The sequence below is a fragment of the Haliotis asinina genome, chromosome 13 (assembly GCF_037392515.1).
Source record: "Haliotis asinina isolate JCU_RB_2024 chromosome 13, JCU_Hal_asi_v2, whole genome shotgun sequence".
Classification (NCBI taxonomy): domain Eukaryota; kingdom Metazoa; phylum Mollusca; class Gastropoda; order Lepetellida; family Haliotidae; genus Haliotis; species Haliotis asinina.
Genome location: NC_090292.1, coordinates 10976178 through 10989979, shown reverse-complemented (window position 1 = coordinate 10989979; position 13802 = coordinate 10976178). Strand labels below are relative to the sequence as shown.

At 40.2% G+C, this 13802-nt stretch overlaps 1 protein-coding gene across 1 annotated transcript in view; it reads right to left on the bottom strand.

The window, feature by feature from the left end:
* Positions 1–503: 503 nt before the first annotated feature.
* The window catches only part of LOC137259334 (aminopeptidase Ey-like), a 29386-nt gene continuing 16087 nt past the window's right edge, over positions 504–13802 (bottom strand). Inside the window, exons 14-21 of the mRNA XM_067797016.1 lie at positions 13646–13701; positions 12544–12691; positions 12001–12080; positions 9779–9889; positions 8760–8927; positions 7208–7336; positions 6698–6773; positions 504–659 (exon numbers count right to left, since the gene is read on the bottom strand). Coding sequence (XP_067653117.1) covers positions 504–659; positions 6698–6773; positions 7208–7336; positions 8760–8927; positions 9779–9889; positions 12001–12080; positions 12544–12691; positions 13646–13701 — 924 coding nt within the window. The remainder of the gene's footprint in view (positions 660–6697; positions 6774–7207; positions 7337–8759; positions 8928–9778; positions 9890–12000; positions 12081–12543; positions 12692–13645; positions 13702–13802) is intronic.

Here is a 13802-nt window from a genome sequence, read left to right as displayed (position 1 = left end):
ACAAGTAAGTGACTGCGTGCATGGTTTCCATGAGGGTTGTACGGTGTTACTGGTATACCGGCATATCGCAATATCCTTCCTAAACGATACGTATTACAATATTGTTTATCTGAGAATCGATATATTGGGTAAAGCATGTATATGACATTTTGTGATGATCTTTATGGTTTCAATTAAACCCTACATATTTTATTCATTCAAAGCAGATGGTACCCATCGTTATTCAATGACAAAACTGCATACCGTAGGACTATCAATTGTTTAAAACGGAAAATAGCATCCATGACTATGCAACCTAAGTTTGAGATCGCTGTTATCAGAACCATAACATATATGTTTTAGTGTAGAAAATAGGATTGACATGCACAATTAGTGCCACTCACTGTCAAACACTTAAGGTCCCAATATATCGCAATATGTATCGCAATACGGGGTACCTGTTCAACAATATATTGCAATACAGTTTTGTTGCCAGTGTACAACCCTATTTACCTAATACAGGTCTACAATATGTAATTACCATACCCCATGTCTGTGAACCACTGCATCATCATAGAGCCGTGATCCTCCATCCACAACCTCCTACTGTTGAACACAGACAAGGCTGAAGTGAGAACCGACGGACTAATAGAACCAGTACTGTTTGATAGAAGTTCCATCTGAAAAAAAGAATGCACAGATTATAGGATATTTATATAGCGCACATATCACCGCGACTAGTACGTGCATAAGTCGCTGGTATTTTCTCCCTCCATCATTGGATGTGAATTTGAACGGCAATCAACGCCATAAGATCAACTCCCCGGGGAACATACAAGTATTACCGTCAATAGGCGGATCTAGTTATTGCGGCTTGCCAATCCTAACGAGCTACCCTCACATCTGGCTGGACTGGGACACAGAGTCACAATACCTTATCTAAGTTTATTGCACGTTGTCGTGCCCGCAAGAACGTATTTGAATGTATTTATATCGCCACCATCTGGTCATATACCAAAGGGATTCGTGGGTTCTTTACAGTGCACACTAGGGGTTTTGACAACAGTGCAAGACTCTACTCCACACAAAGCTGACAGTTGTTTTTTGAATGCGGAATGATCAACTCAGCATGAATTTACACTTGTTTAATGTTAACAGTATAAAGTAACATGGGTTCCATATTACTCTTCAGAATTTGGATACAAACGCGTGTGTGATTAGCTCAAACTGGAACAAGGTAAATCATAGAGGACAATATATGAGTAACCGTGTGCACATTTTCATCGACAGTCATTTGTCAACCTTGATTTTAACTGAGAACGGGAGAATATATTATATGTTAAATATGTTTATACACGACGTTTGTTTGAAGTAGCAAACTTTAGATCTCAGAGCAAAGTCAACTCAAGACAGTTCCAGAGCAAGAATGACGCCACGTCACACTTTTGACGTCACAAGTATGACGTCACCGATGGAAGACGTTGCTACTTCATAAAATATTATGACAACTGTCAGACCACCAGGCGAAGTGAACGGAAGACAGTCTCGGGGAGAACTTCAAGGCGGCGTCTTTGAACGTGTTTTCCGTTGGAACATTATACACATCAAATGTACCAAATGTTTTGATTACACCCTCTACTATTTCAAAGAATCTGACGGAACTGCCTTTTCATTCATAACAAACTCGTGAATTCATTCATTCTATAACGTATATGCATTATGGAAATGTAAACATTGCGAATGTTGCCACTTAATTGTGAGTCGAACTGAGACATTTCATCTGTCGCAAAACACAAACGCAACATTCCCACCAGTGATGATAGCCGAGTGAAGCCACTGTAAACCAATCTATGGACTAGTTTACTGTAGGCGGTTGTACGAGGTGACGACAACTGACATGCAGTGAGACGTCGGTTACCAAGGTAATGACGTCATCACAGTGTAAATACATAACTTCAATATTGTACAAAATGTACATTTTTTTCCGCAAACTCTTTATAAAACCTTGTTAGCTTGTTGGAAGGCATAGAAACAACAAAAATACGCTATTCCGTGCATGCAAGACGTGTGTAACATAAAAAAAAATCCACTCTCGGTCTCATTACATACGATTTACACGACACTCATGACTTTCCTAAGGTAAATATCGCTCGATGAGATAGCATAGCAAAAGAGACTTGTATAATTCGTATGTAATGAGACAGAGTGTAGTATTTTCTATATATGAAATACAGTTTTTTCGTTATACCTTTGGGTGATATATTTAATGGTCAACTACATGATATTTGGGGTCGTGTCCACTATGCGTTTGCAGTGCTAGAAACATCCTAAAACACACAGATCGTTGCGGTCCACAAGACTATATTGGTGAACACATCCTGAAGTTGGGCTAAAAGTGATAATAGTTACTTATATGAGTGAGTGAGTGAGTGAGTGAGTGAGTGAGTGAGTGAGTGAGTGAGTGAGTGTTCCTTAAGCCGCATCAGCGCGTTTTGCAGCTATTCACGGCTAGACCGATCTGAATTGAAACATTTTCGTCCTACCTTAGAACTCTAAAATATGCATATCAGCAAGATTAATAATCAGTTTGCACTTGTGTACCTGACAAAATGGAGGATGACAACTACCATATGTCATTATTGAACTTCTGAAATAAGAATCAAAACAGCTTTTTGCTCATACAGAGCTTTCTTATAGTTTGTTACCGGAAACAGGTTTCCATTGCCGTCAAATGTTATTGTAAAGCCCCGTGTTTGATTGAATTAGCGAAGGTACCCAGGGTATCATACTGCGCTGTGTCACAGGTGTCGACTGGCATATACCACTTACCCAGGGTATCCCACTACACTGTGTCACAGGTGTCGACTGGCATATACCACTTACCCAGGGTATCCCACTGCACTGTGTCACAGGTGTCGACTGGCATATACCACTTACCCAGGGTATCCCACTACACTGTGTCACAGGTGTCGACTGGCATATACCACTTACCCAGGGTATCCCACTACACTGTGTCACAGGTGTCGACTGGCATATACCACTTACCCAGAGTATCCCACTGCACTGTGTCACAGGTGTCGACTGGCATATACCACTGTTTCCTGAAACACTTTAACCCCCTGGATGCCGAGTTTTTTTTCAGGCGCACATTTCCGTAAGGTTTGGCAAGTGAACGTTGTGCGAGATTTGCGCTCGCGTGGTACTGGATCTGCGTACGGCTATAAAATTGCACAGAAATGTAGAATATTTGATTTCCTATCCGTTGGTGTAAATATAACTGCGGCTACCTCAGGGGTTTGAGAAACAGACTCTGCTAAAAGTTGTACAAAACTTTTGTGTGTGTTGAAAAACAATAAATTTCTCCGTTTTTAATCGTGCACCAATAAAAGCACTCCGCTACGATTTTTTTAATTTGGAATCTTTACGGAAAGTGTGAGCGAAGAAAATACAGCTTGATATCTGAACGACATAAGTGTATATGAAATGGATGTATGTGCTAATGCATAACGTCATACTCACAAAATCAAAAATGACCTGCAATAAGTGTCAAAAATCGATTTACTTCTATGACGTCAAAAGTCAACAGAGAGGCCATGCACGTATAAAGATAAGGGGGGATAACTCCGCTATGGTTTACATTAGGTCAATGTAACTCAGATCACATGGAGAGAATTTGCTGTGGATACGGACAGTATATTTCCGTTATGTTTTGTTCACAGTGAACCAAACTATTCCAATACAAAGTTCCCCAGTGTGAGAGGATACCTTTTGGTAGTTTCACAATTTGTAAGAAAAGATGCCAGCATGCTACATGAAAAAGCAGGTCTTAGCGATTTGGATGGCCCTATCCAATACATATTTTAGTTCTTAGATTTCCATATGCTCATGTTTGTGTAGATGTATTTTTATTAATTTTGCCTCATTATTAACGGAGTAACAGCCACATTTTCAAATGCAATGAAATAACTGAAAATAATGCGACATTTTAGTTGACATCAGGGCATGTTTTGTGCATTTTGTGACGTCGGAAAAAGACGACACTAGTTTGCTGATTAGTATATATCTAACCTAATATCCACTCAAAGTGTGAAAGATCTCTGCTTGTGGGTCAGAATTCAACACTTTTTAGCCAAAATATAACCTGAATGTTTTTATCACTGAAATAGTGTCCTGAATATATCAACAATTACACGGTTTTACTACATACTACACGCGCACCTGTCTAGCATCAATTTAGCGTAAATCACAATTTCACGACACCTGAATATTCGTTGAGTATTCATTTAGGAAATAGACTTTTCTTCTTATGATTATGAAATCATTTCACTTCATAAGTATGCAATGATAGGTACAAAGAGATTGCTTTTTCAGTACAGAAGTATTAGAATATGGACGTAAGGCTTGCCCAAATTAAGACTATTCTTAACAATTTTCGTATAAATATTGTTTGAGTTAGATATTGTGCCATCAGTTATACTTTAATCGAATTTGAATTGACTTTATTATCGAAAAAAATGATAATGAATCATGAAACGTTTTTGACAATCTCGCACCTGGTCAGTCAATATTCATAATTGTTTTGTCTATAAAAACGACACAAACCAATACAATGAACAAGACAATTCCTTTAAATAGTATTGTGTGTGCCCCTACATTTCATAAAATGTACAAATCATTTTCATTAATATTATCAGTTTTACTTACAAGTTGGAATTAAATCGCTGTTTATTAACCTGTTCATATGAAACTGCAATATTTGTCCCAACGTACTGAACATTGTACATCACGGGAACTAAAGCACATGTTGCAGTTATGGCTACGTGTGATCTTCCAACACTTGTGTAGAGGTTTAAAATGTGGTATAGTACACTTACTGAGTCGATTTCCCATGTAAATATTATTCAAACAATTAAAAGCTTACAAAGAATAAAAACGCATACCTTATATCCACATGTGATATGGTGTTGAACATGGATATAAGTACATATTGAAACCGGTTTCATGAAAAAATTTCGGAACAATACGCAAAATATACATCACAATACTAAAAGTGCAATCGGAATGGTATTTGCATTGTGTTTACTCTTGTTCAACCGACCTTCACCTCAAAGAAATTGCCTAATATGTGCAACAATGTTGACGTGTGACATCACTACTTCCCTGACAAGGGTACACGGGATTTTGCGAGGACGTTTTCCTTGATTCAGGGATCCTTTGTACATAAATGTGAGATGTAAGTAATCAGAATTATTCTGACTATCTGTGTATTGTTATATGCTTTTATGGTTTACATTGTAAATGACGGAAGAAGCCAGAAATGCCGATAAGTACCGTTGTCGTTCTGCGTGATTTTGCGTCAGTCATGGCGTCATGCTGCACTAAAAGTTTGACAGTTCCTTATGAATTACCAATTTGAAATTATTTCATTGTATCTATTTTTAATTTGCTATTTTTGCTACGATTCTCTTCCCCTGAATATACTAAGCGTACTGGGCCATTGTAAACAATGATTAGACGGCTGGATGTTGGAATATTACCGAAAATGCTACGCAGTGTAAAATTGGATATTTTTCTTTGTTTACATTTCAAACAAGCGCTGTCTTTCGAGCACAGCGTTCGTTTTCATACCAATTATCTTTCGTTTCGTTTTAACTAGACAGTTGGTATTGGTGACAAAGGCCATTTGTAATTTGGTTCTAAGATGTGTGGGGAATTCAGTGATGCATTTGTCGCTGCTGACTATGAAATATACATGATGTTATAGGCGTCTCAATATCGGCCTTCTCGAAACGTGATTTTGTAAACACTAACCAAAATGGCGGAAAGTGCACTTCGGCGTTCGTGTAAGTGTATTGTCGAAAACATCCCAACCGATTCTGGTTTCATCGGCGACGTTTCAGAATTATCATTACTGGTTACATGAAAATTTGATATCAGTGATCATTAATATGATATTTTTGAAATTCATTAGTCCCAGTAATTATCCGATTTTCACATTTCAAAACATACTGCAAATAACGCTGTGAATCTCGACTTTGTACAGTTTGAAAAATGACTACATTTACGATGAAGTCTATTTTGAAAGACAATTTTAAGCACTTTAGCTTGATCTGAGATAATAGGCGATGGTATAAAGAAACAGGGAATTTTCCGCAGAATCCAAAACTGTGAAGTGTTTATATATGCGTGGTATATTTAGAATTTTATTGGACTTCAAAGTGAGGGGTGAAGAGGAGGGACATCCCTGTGGCATCCAGGGGCTTAAGCTGGTTTGCTTCCTCAAGGGCGCCATCCAACCACACAGTGAGTAAATGAGTGAGTTTAGTTTTACGCCGCACTCAGCAATATTTCAGCTATATGGCGGCGGTCTGTAAATAATCGAGTCTGGACCAGACAACCCAGTGATCAACAACATGCGCATCGATCTGCGCAATTGAGAACCGATGACATGTGCCAACCAAGTCAGCGAGTCTGACCACCCGATCCCTCTAGTCGCTTCTTACGACAAGCATAGTCGTCTTGTATGGCAAGCATGGGTTACTGAAGGCCTCTTCTACCTCGTGAACCTTCACGGGTCTCCGACCACACAGGCACCAGGGAATCGTTTTAAACATTTGTATATTTCCAAAGTCCCTGGTTGAATAGACGGCGCCGTTATATGAATATGTTTAGGCTGATTACTTCAACGGCTAAGTATGAGATGATCATCGATATTTACCTCTGATATAAAGGTACTTCCGGTCAGTGTCCGGGCGGCGGCCATTACCACGTCTCTTGCTATTGATTTCCTGAGTCTGGAACACACGTGCTGGGTCAACTAATTTTAAACACACAAACGACAATTTTAACGATTTTCAGCCAATGCAATACCTAGAACTCCAATGTTGGAGACGTATCTACCGATCTGTATTTGCCCCTGATTCACAACGCGAGGCTGATCAACCAGCTGTTTACACTGGACAAAAATAATTAGTGATGTATGAAAATTCTGAAATTCTGAATAATGATCTATTTGTTCATTGACACGCTAATAAAATATCGTTTCTAAAAGTACCAATATCCCTAACGTATTTTGTCTGGTATATAATATACACATCGAGCCATGAATGTGAAGGCCCCCTTCTAGTTTGACTTAGGAGGCGACTAGAGGGTCATCTTCACAGCGCCCCATCCCTCCCCACACCACCTCCTGATCCAACTGATGAACACTCGCATCCAAGCAACTCACGTCTTTATGTTTTCCTTGACAAAGTTCCATACGATATGCAAAGAGTGTTGGGATCTGGCCAAGGTGCGGAATACAGTTAGTTGATGAAGTTCCTTTATCTTTGTAGAATCAGTCGAAAACTCCAGGACCCTGTTTTAAGAAACAAGTTTGAGTATCTGAAAACGTCCTCGACGTGGTGAGGTAAATGTGTATCACAAGCAGCACACACGATGATTGAGGTAGGACACGTATTAGATATACATCATATGTTGGTTAATTCCTGGGACGATTCCAAGTAACTTCCCATTCTTCAGATACTCAATAGCACCCGGAAATTGACAAAGACATGTTTATCGACATTGTAAACACAGAGGTAAACCAAAAGGCCCATGCGGGTTTCATTGTCTCTATTCCGTTACACCCAGTTTGACTACCGCAGTGAAGTGTTATCAGCTGGCCGCTTCAGGTGGTTCCCATGGTAACATCTAGAACAGCTCATTTTTGACCTCATTCAGACTTTACGTGACAATATGGATCAAGGATGACGTCACCACTGTTGACGTCGCAACAATACAATTGTATGTCAGTACGCAGCGATCCAATTTGCAGGAATCGAATTCCATTCTATCGTTTCTTTAAACGAGTCAGATTAAAGAACAAGACATGATCAAGACAAAGAAAGTGACATTTAGTTTATAATTATCCATTAGCAATACGTAACCAAAGGTACCCGAAGTTACGACAGAGAAAAGCGACCCGTTTGGAAACTGAAAACAGTAGATTTGAGGGCATTCTCGAATGTAGACCATCAGTGCAAATGAAGGGTTGTTGTTGTCTTTTCTGCAATGGAAGCACCGTTTCGGTGCAGATGCTAACATCGGTCTCAAGCAAGTGATGTATGCAATCACTTGTTTGATAACAGTGTCTGCATCTACACCGAAACATTGCATCCACTGCAGTAAAGAAGTGGTGTATCTATCGCAAAATGTTCCTCTCTATCACAACAACTTCTACACGCCACTCAAAAATCCCAAATATAAAATGTCAGTATAAAGTAATACCGATCTAGAATTTCCTCAGAAACAGAAATTGTTACGTTTTAGCAGTTTAATACACTGTTATTGCTGTAGGATTATCACCCTGCAAAGTTAAGCAACCCTCAGAGACACCGGGCCCTGCCGCACACCCATGTTTTTCACAAACAAAACCGAAGCACCTGTCCACTTGCCATCTTTTCCTTAATCCGTCCCCACGTCCCATGTCATACACACAAAATCGTGACGTCACTCTTTGACGTCACCCACACAGCTAATGTAAACATTGGAGTCATTTCGAATATATCTAACATTACCACGACTGTGTGAAAATGTATATATTCGTTTGTGTTAGGTAATGTAATGTACCATACTGTCTTGTCGTGCCAGGAATCCTACGTCGTTTTACGGAACAGTTACATACACCCTACTATAACAACTGCATCGTAAGGATTCAACTATTCCTATCAATGGCCAACAGAATGACGATGTTATGCCGGATCTGTACTGATTACGTCACACCAATTTTCAGAGAGTACCTTCTGATCAGCCAGGGGTCCTGGGGACAGGTGAGAGATTTCACCAGTCGATGGGCATATCGGGGGTCGTCTGTGGTGTTGTAGATGTCGTACACCGTCTGCCATGCCTCTAAGCCTCCTACCCATATCCCGTAGCAGGCAACGACGTCCATGATGTCGGGGGACGGTCTAGAAGTATAACTGGAATCAGTAACCTGTCAGCAATGGTTGGGCTGTAATAGTGCCACAAATTCCACAAATGCCACAAATCAGGTAGCACTGAGCAACGTTGAAGGTGGGCGACCATTTTTTCAGCTTGACTCCTGAAAGTTTCCAAGACTTCAGCCATGTCCCACAATGAAGCACATGTTGCACATGTGCTCCCACCTTAGGCAAGAGGGTTTGTTCAAACTGCCTCTGTTCACCTTGCACAAAGCAAGCACCATGTGACTATAACCTTCTGGCGCCTCACAGGCGAGGTACTAACACGTTTTCAGAATGCACAGGTGTGTGGAAAAAAACGGCTGTTACAAAGTCTTTATTACCTTCACGCAAAGAAGTGAAACAAATCAATCAAGGCAGACCTGGGGCCCGTTTCACAAAACTCTCGTAAGCCTAAGAACTCGTAAGTTTTCTCGTAGCCATTGTACCTCCTATATTGTAACACAGGAGCTACGGATGCTACGAGAAAAGGCACGAGACCTTGGGCTTACGAGAGCTTTGTGAAACGGGGCCCTGTAGACTCACGTAGCCTGAAATACTGATGCAAAATGATGCAGGCGTATGCAGAGAGTGACGTCACAATATTTGTCACGACTGTTTTGCTTTGGTCTGAAAGTTTTGGTAAACAGAGGAAAATATTCCGTCTCCACGACTGCTAATTTTTGTGAAAATAATTCAAATTAAAGTATCAATACTATTATTCACGTACTCATTTTGTGAAACACTTATCTAACATGCCACGGGTTTTATCTGCAATATTAGTTAAGGGTTCAAACTGTCCAGATATGGACTCAAAATAGTTTGCCAGACCATGGTACCTATAGTTTTCCTGGTCACTGGTCCAGCGGTTGAACAGACGTGAGGCATCAGCTAAACAACTCTTGACTCCATAGCGACATGCTAGATGAGCGACCCTGGCTCGCTGGAAGCTGTTGGGAAACACGTATCATAGTGACATGTTTGAAATATGTTTGTTGTTTCACTAAAGGAAGACTTTTTGAACGTCGTTAACGTACCCAGATACATATGAACAGATACAGACCGTGATGGGATACTACGGATCATGAGATCAGACTGAGAATGACTGATAGATAGATAGATAATCTTTATTTCCTCCAGTCTGATGAAGATTACAATGTGCAGTTATGATATATTTTACGTTAAATGATTATGATGAATGGGTGTTTCAGTCAGGATTGTTCATATACATACAATAGTTTTAACAAGTGCCGCCATTTCCTTATAAAACGGCTTACAATAATTATTACGTTTGCCCACACATCCCTCTCTAGTTTCATGATACATTCTATTGGGCATCCACCGAGTAGAAATGCAAGAATAACATCGTCATCTTGATCCCAGATCTTAACAAAAGTATCTTCATCCAAAATATCACATATAGAGTTAAGGAGTTCATTTCTGTCATTCATATTAATTGTACATGACATAAACACGTGCATTAAAATATCATTGGCGACAGTTTTACAATAACATTCTCTTGAAACTATTTCAGCTGCTCCATAGAATACAAGTCTTGCAATGTCAGTGAACTGGTCATTCTTCTCTGTGGCTAACATCCAGAGATAATGTTCCTTACTGGATCTTATATTAACATATTTTGACAGACTTAGTCTGGAGTTAAGATGGACATGAAATAGATTGTCTCTATGAGATTTAATGGCATCATTCACGGCCCTGGACCGGCTTTCCTTATTAATAAATTGACTATTATTGATATAGTTTGCTAGTATATCGTTTAGGTTATACTTATGTACAAGTTGCAGCATATTATATATCGGGGATGTTCTACTACATACGTTGCATGTAGAGCTATCCGAACACATGAATTGGCCAAGGCGAACTAGAAACATTACTTTAAAAATATAGTTATACTTTGCATTACATAACCTTCCTAACAGGTAGAGTGCTCTTTTGTCTATGTAGTACTGTAGTGGCATGATCCCAATGGCATCCAGGACAACAATACTGGGAGTGCGCTTGTGTAATCCCTGAACTTTTTTTTACAAAATTGTCGTTGTACAACTTCGAGCATTTCATACTCTTATTGGCTGGTTTGCAAACAATCCTAGCTCATTTTACAAAGATGTCGCTTTGCCACATAAACCCACAAGTGGGAGCATTTTAAAGTAAGCTACAAACAATCTAGCCATTTAGCATCAGACGTTAACGGACATGTGATGTCAAGAAAAATGAGTGAATGAGCTTAGTTTTACGCCGCAACGTTACAGCCTCATGGCTTAGGTTTGTATTTAATCGACTCGGGACAACAAAATCCAGTGATCAACAACATGGGCATCGATCTACACAACTGGGAGACGTTGCCGTGTGTCTGACTACCTGATCCCGTTAGTCGCATTTTGTTAAGCATAGGTTGTTGAAGATCAAGAAAGTCTAACACCGATCTTGAAACGGAAGAGAAGCGTGGTTTTCTGACTGCATTTATTGACTTTCGAGAATAGACATGTTACGTTTCGAGACAGTTTCTGTTAACATCAAACAGGTAAGCTTTAAGTTGTTTCTACAACATCAAACAGGTGCCACTACGGTGATAGTCATAAACATTGCTTAGTGCTTTGTGTCTTTGGATCATTACCAAGGGACTCGGAGTCACTACTGTATTATATTACTGATTAACGACAATCTGTGTTATCAATAACATCGTGCAATAATCTTTGCAATGGAAAGCAAGTTTTCTCACATATATACTATACAATGTCTTATTCGTGGACTGCTTCTAAATGTTGTTATGACGGGGAGTTTGTTAGTAGCCCATGTAAAATGTTTTACTCAGTTCTCTGATATTTTCCGATGATCAATCGATATTCACAAAACGACTTTCGATTTCTATGATGTACAAAAAAACCAAACCACCACAACAACCCCCCCACCCCACCCACCCCACACAAACAAAGAAAAAAGAAAATGAAAAAAAACCCAACAACCCTCCAACCAACCCCTACCCCCACCCCCACCCAAAAAAAGAAAAAAGAAAAAAAGAAAAAAAAAAGGCATAACTCACATAACAAGAGGTGTGTCTTCGCTGTCAGCCTCCAAGCCGTAGTTGTTGTATGCATTGGTCACCATGTCTATCACGAAAGCCTGAGTATAACAATACACGTAAATCATTGCCTCACAAAAAAATTAGGTATTTACTTTACAAAGTGAGGGAGTGTGCGAGTTTAGTTTTACGCCGCTTCTTGCAATATCCCAGCAATATCATGGCGGGGGACCCCAGAAATGGATTTCACGCATTGTATCCATGCGAGTCTTTGGCGTGAAGAGCGACCGCTTGAACCACCAGGCTACCCCTCCGCTCCTTAATAAAACCAACACAAGGTATCAACTTGCCTTTGAGTGAGTGAGTTTACGTTTTTGCTTTCAGCAACACGTACGTTTTATATCACCATCAATGGTCTTCACAAATTGTACCCATGTGGGAGTCGAACTTGGGTTCTCGGCGTGATCAGCGAATGTTTTAACCACAACCACTAGGCAAGCCTGCCACCCTACATACACTTGGTCTCAGGCAATGAAGTAGTTGTGACATCAGAACTACACTAACCTTGAAGGCCCCATAGAAGCGAGTGTCCCGTAGTCGCCTCTCCAACTCGTCCAAGGCGCGGACAGCCGGAGTCCAGGAGACATAGTCAGTGTCATTTCTCAGGAAGCCGAGAGTCCGGAAGGCTATGGACTCGTTTAGCAGACCAACCCTTATGAGCAAGAATGAGTGAGTTTAGTTTTGCACCGCCTTGTGCAATATTCCAGTTATATGGCGTCGGTCTGTGCGTTATTGAGTCTGGAGCAGACAATCTAGTGATCAGCAACACGAGCAACGATCTGCGCAATTGGGAACCGATCACATATGTCAACCAAGTCAGCCAACCCAACCAACCGATCCCGTTAGTCGCCTCTTACGGCAGTCATGGCTTACTGAAGGTCAATATTCTAGCCCGGACCTTCATGGGTTTATGGGCAAGAAAACTGTGAGACCACACCTTAAAAAACTATAACTACTTTGTTGTATAACTAGTATGTCACCTTCTTCGTTATTGTGTACACACAGTTCCTGGGAACTTACACACGTTGTGTGTATAATGGAGTAGAAATTGATCTTTTGTCTTAAACCTGATTACCAACTCATATACCTCTCAAGAACCCACTTGTTGCGGGACTCAGTTTTCAGCAATTATCAAGCTATATGACAGTGAGTGAGTTAACATTTATAGTCACATCGGCAAAATTTCAGCCATATCGTGACTAAAACACGTTGTAAATCCACCAGAAATACATGTAGGCTATAAACATCTGTCAGCGAAGGAAAGTAAAAATAATTAACATATCACAGTAATTTTTAAGTAAAATTATCTCTACAACCTGAGTTTAAATGCGGACAAGACCGTATAAAAATGGATCGCCAGCAACTGAAGGTAGATCAGCATGCCAGGGAAATATATGACAGTGACATCTAAATGATCGAGGACCTGGAAATTCACTGATGGATACTGTGATGGACACGATTGGCGAATTATGCCGGGACAGGAGTCAAAGCCTCCATAGAGAGCACCCGATCCAAACTGTGTGTTTTGGGGGCTACCCATAACTGGCATTACAGAGGGGGGTTCATGATGTGTTCATCGGGATCTTTTCATCGCTAAATTGCTTACCTAGCCAGACTAAACGCATCGTCGATTATCTGAGCTCTGTTCACAGGAGGGATAACCTGAAAGCAAATACATCTGTAGAAATATGAGTGAGTGAGTGTGTGAATGAGTGAATGAGTGAGTGAGTGAGTTTCCAATACAGCAAAGCAAATGGATCCCG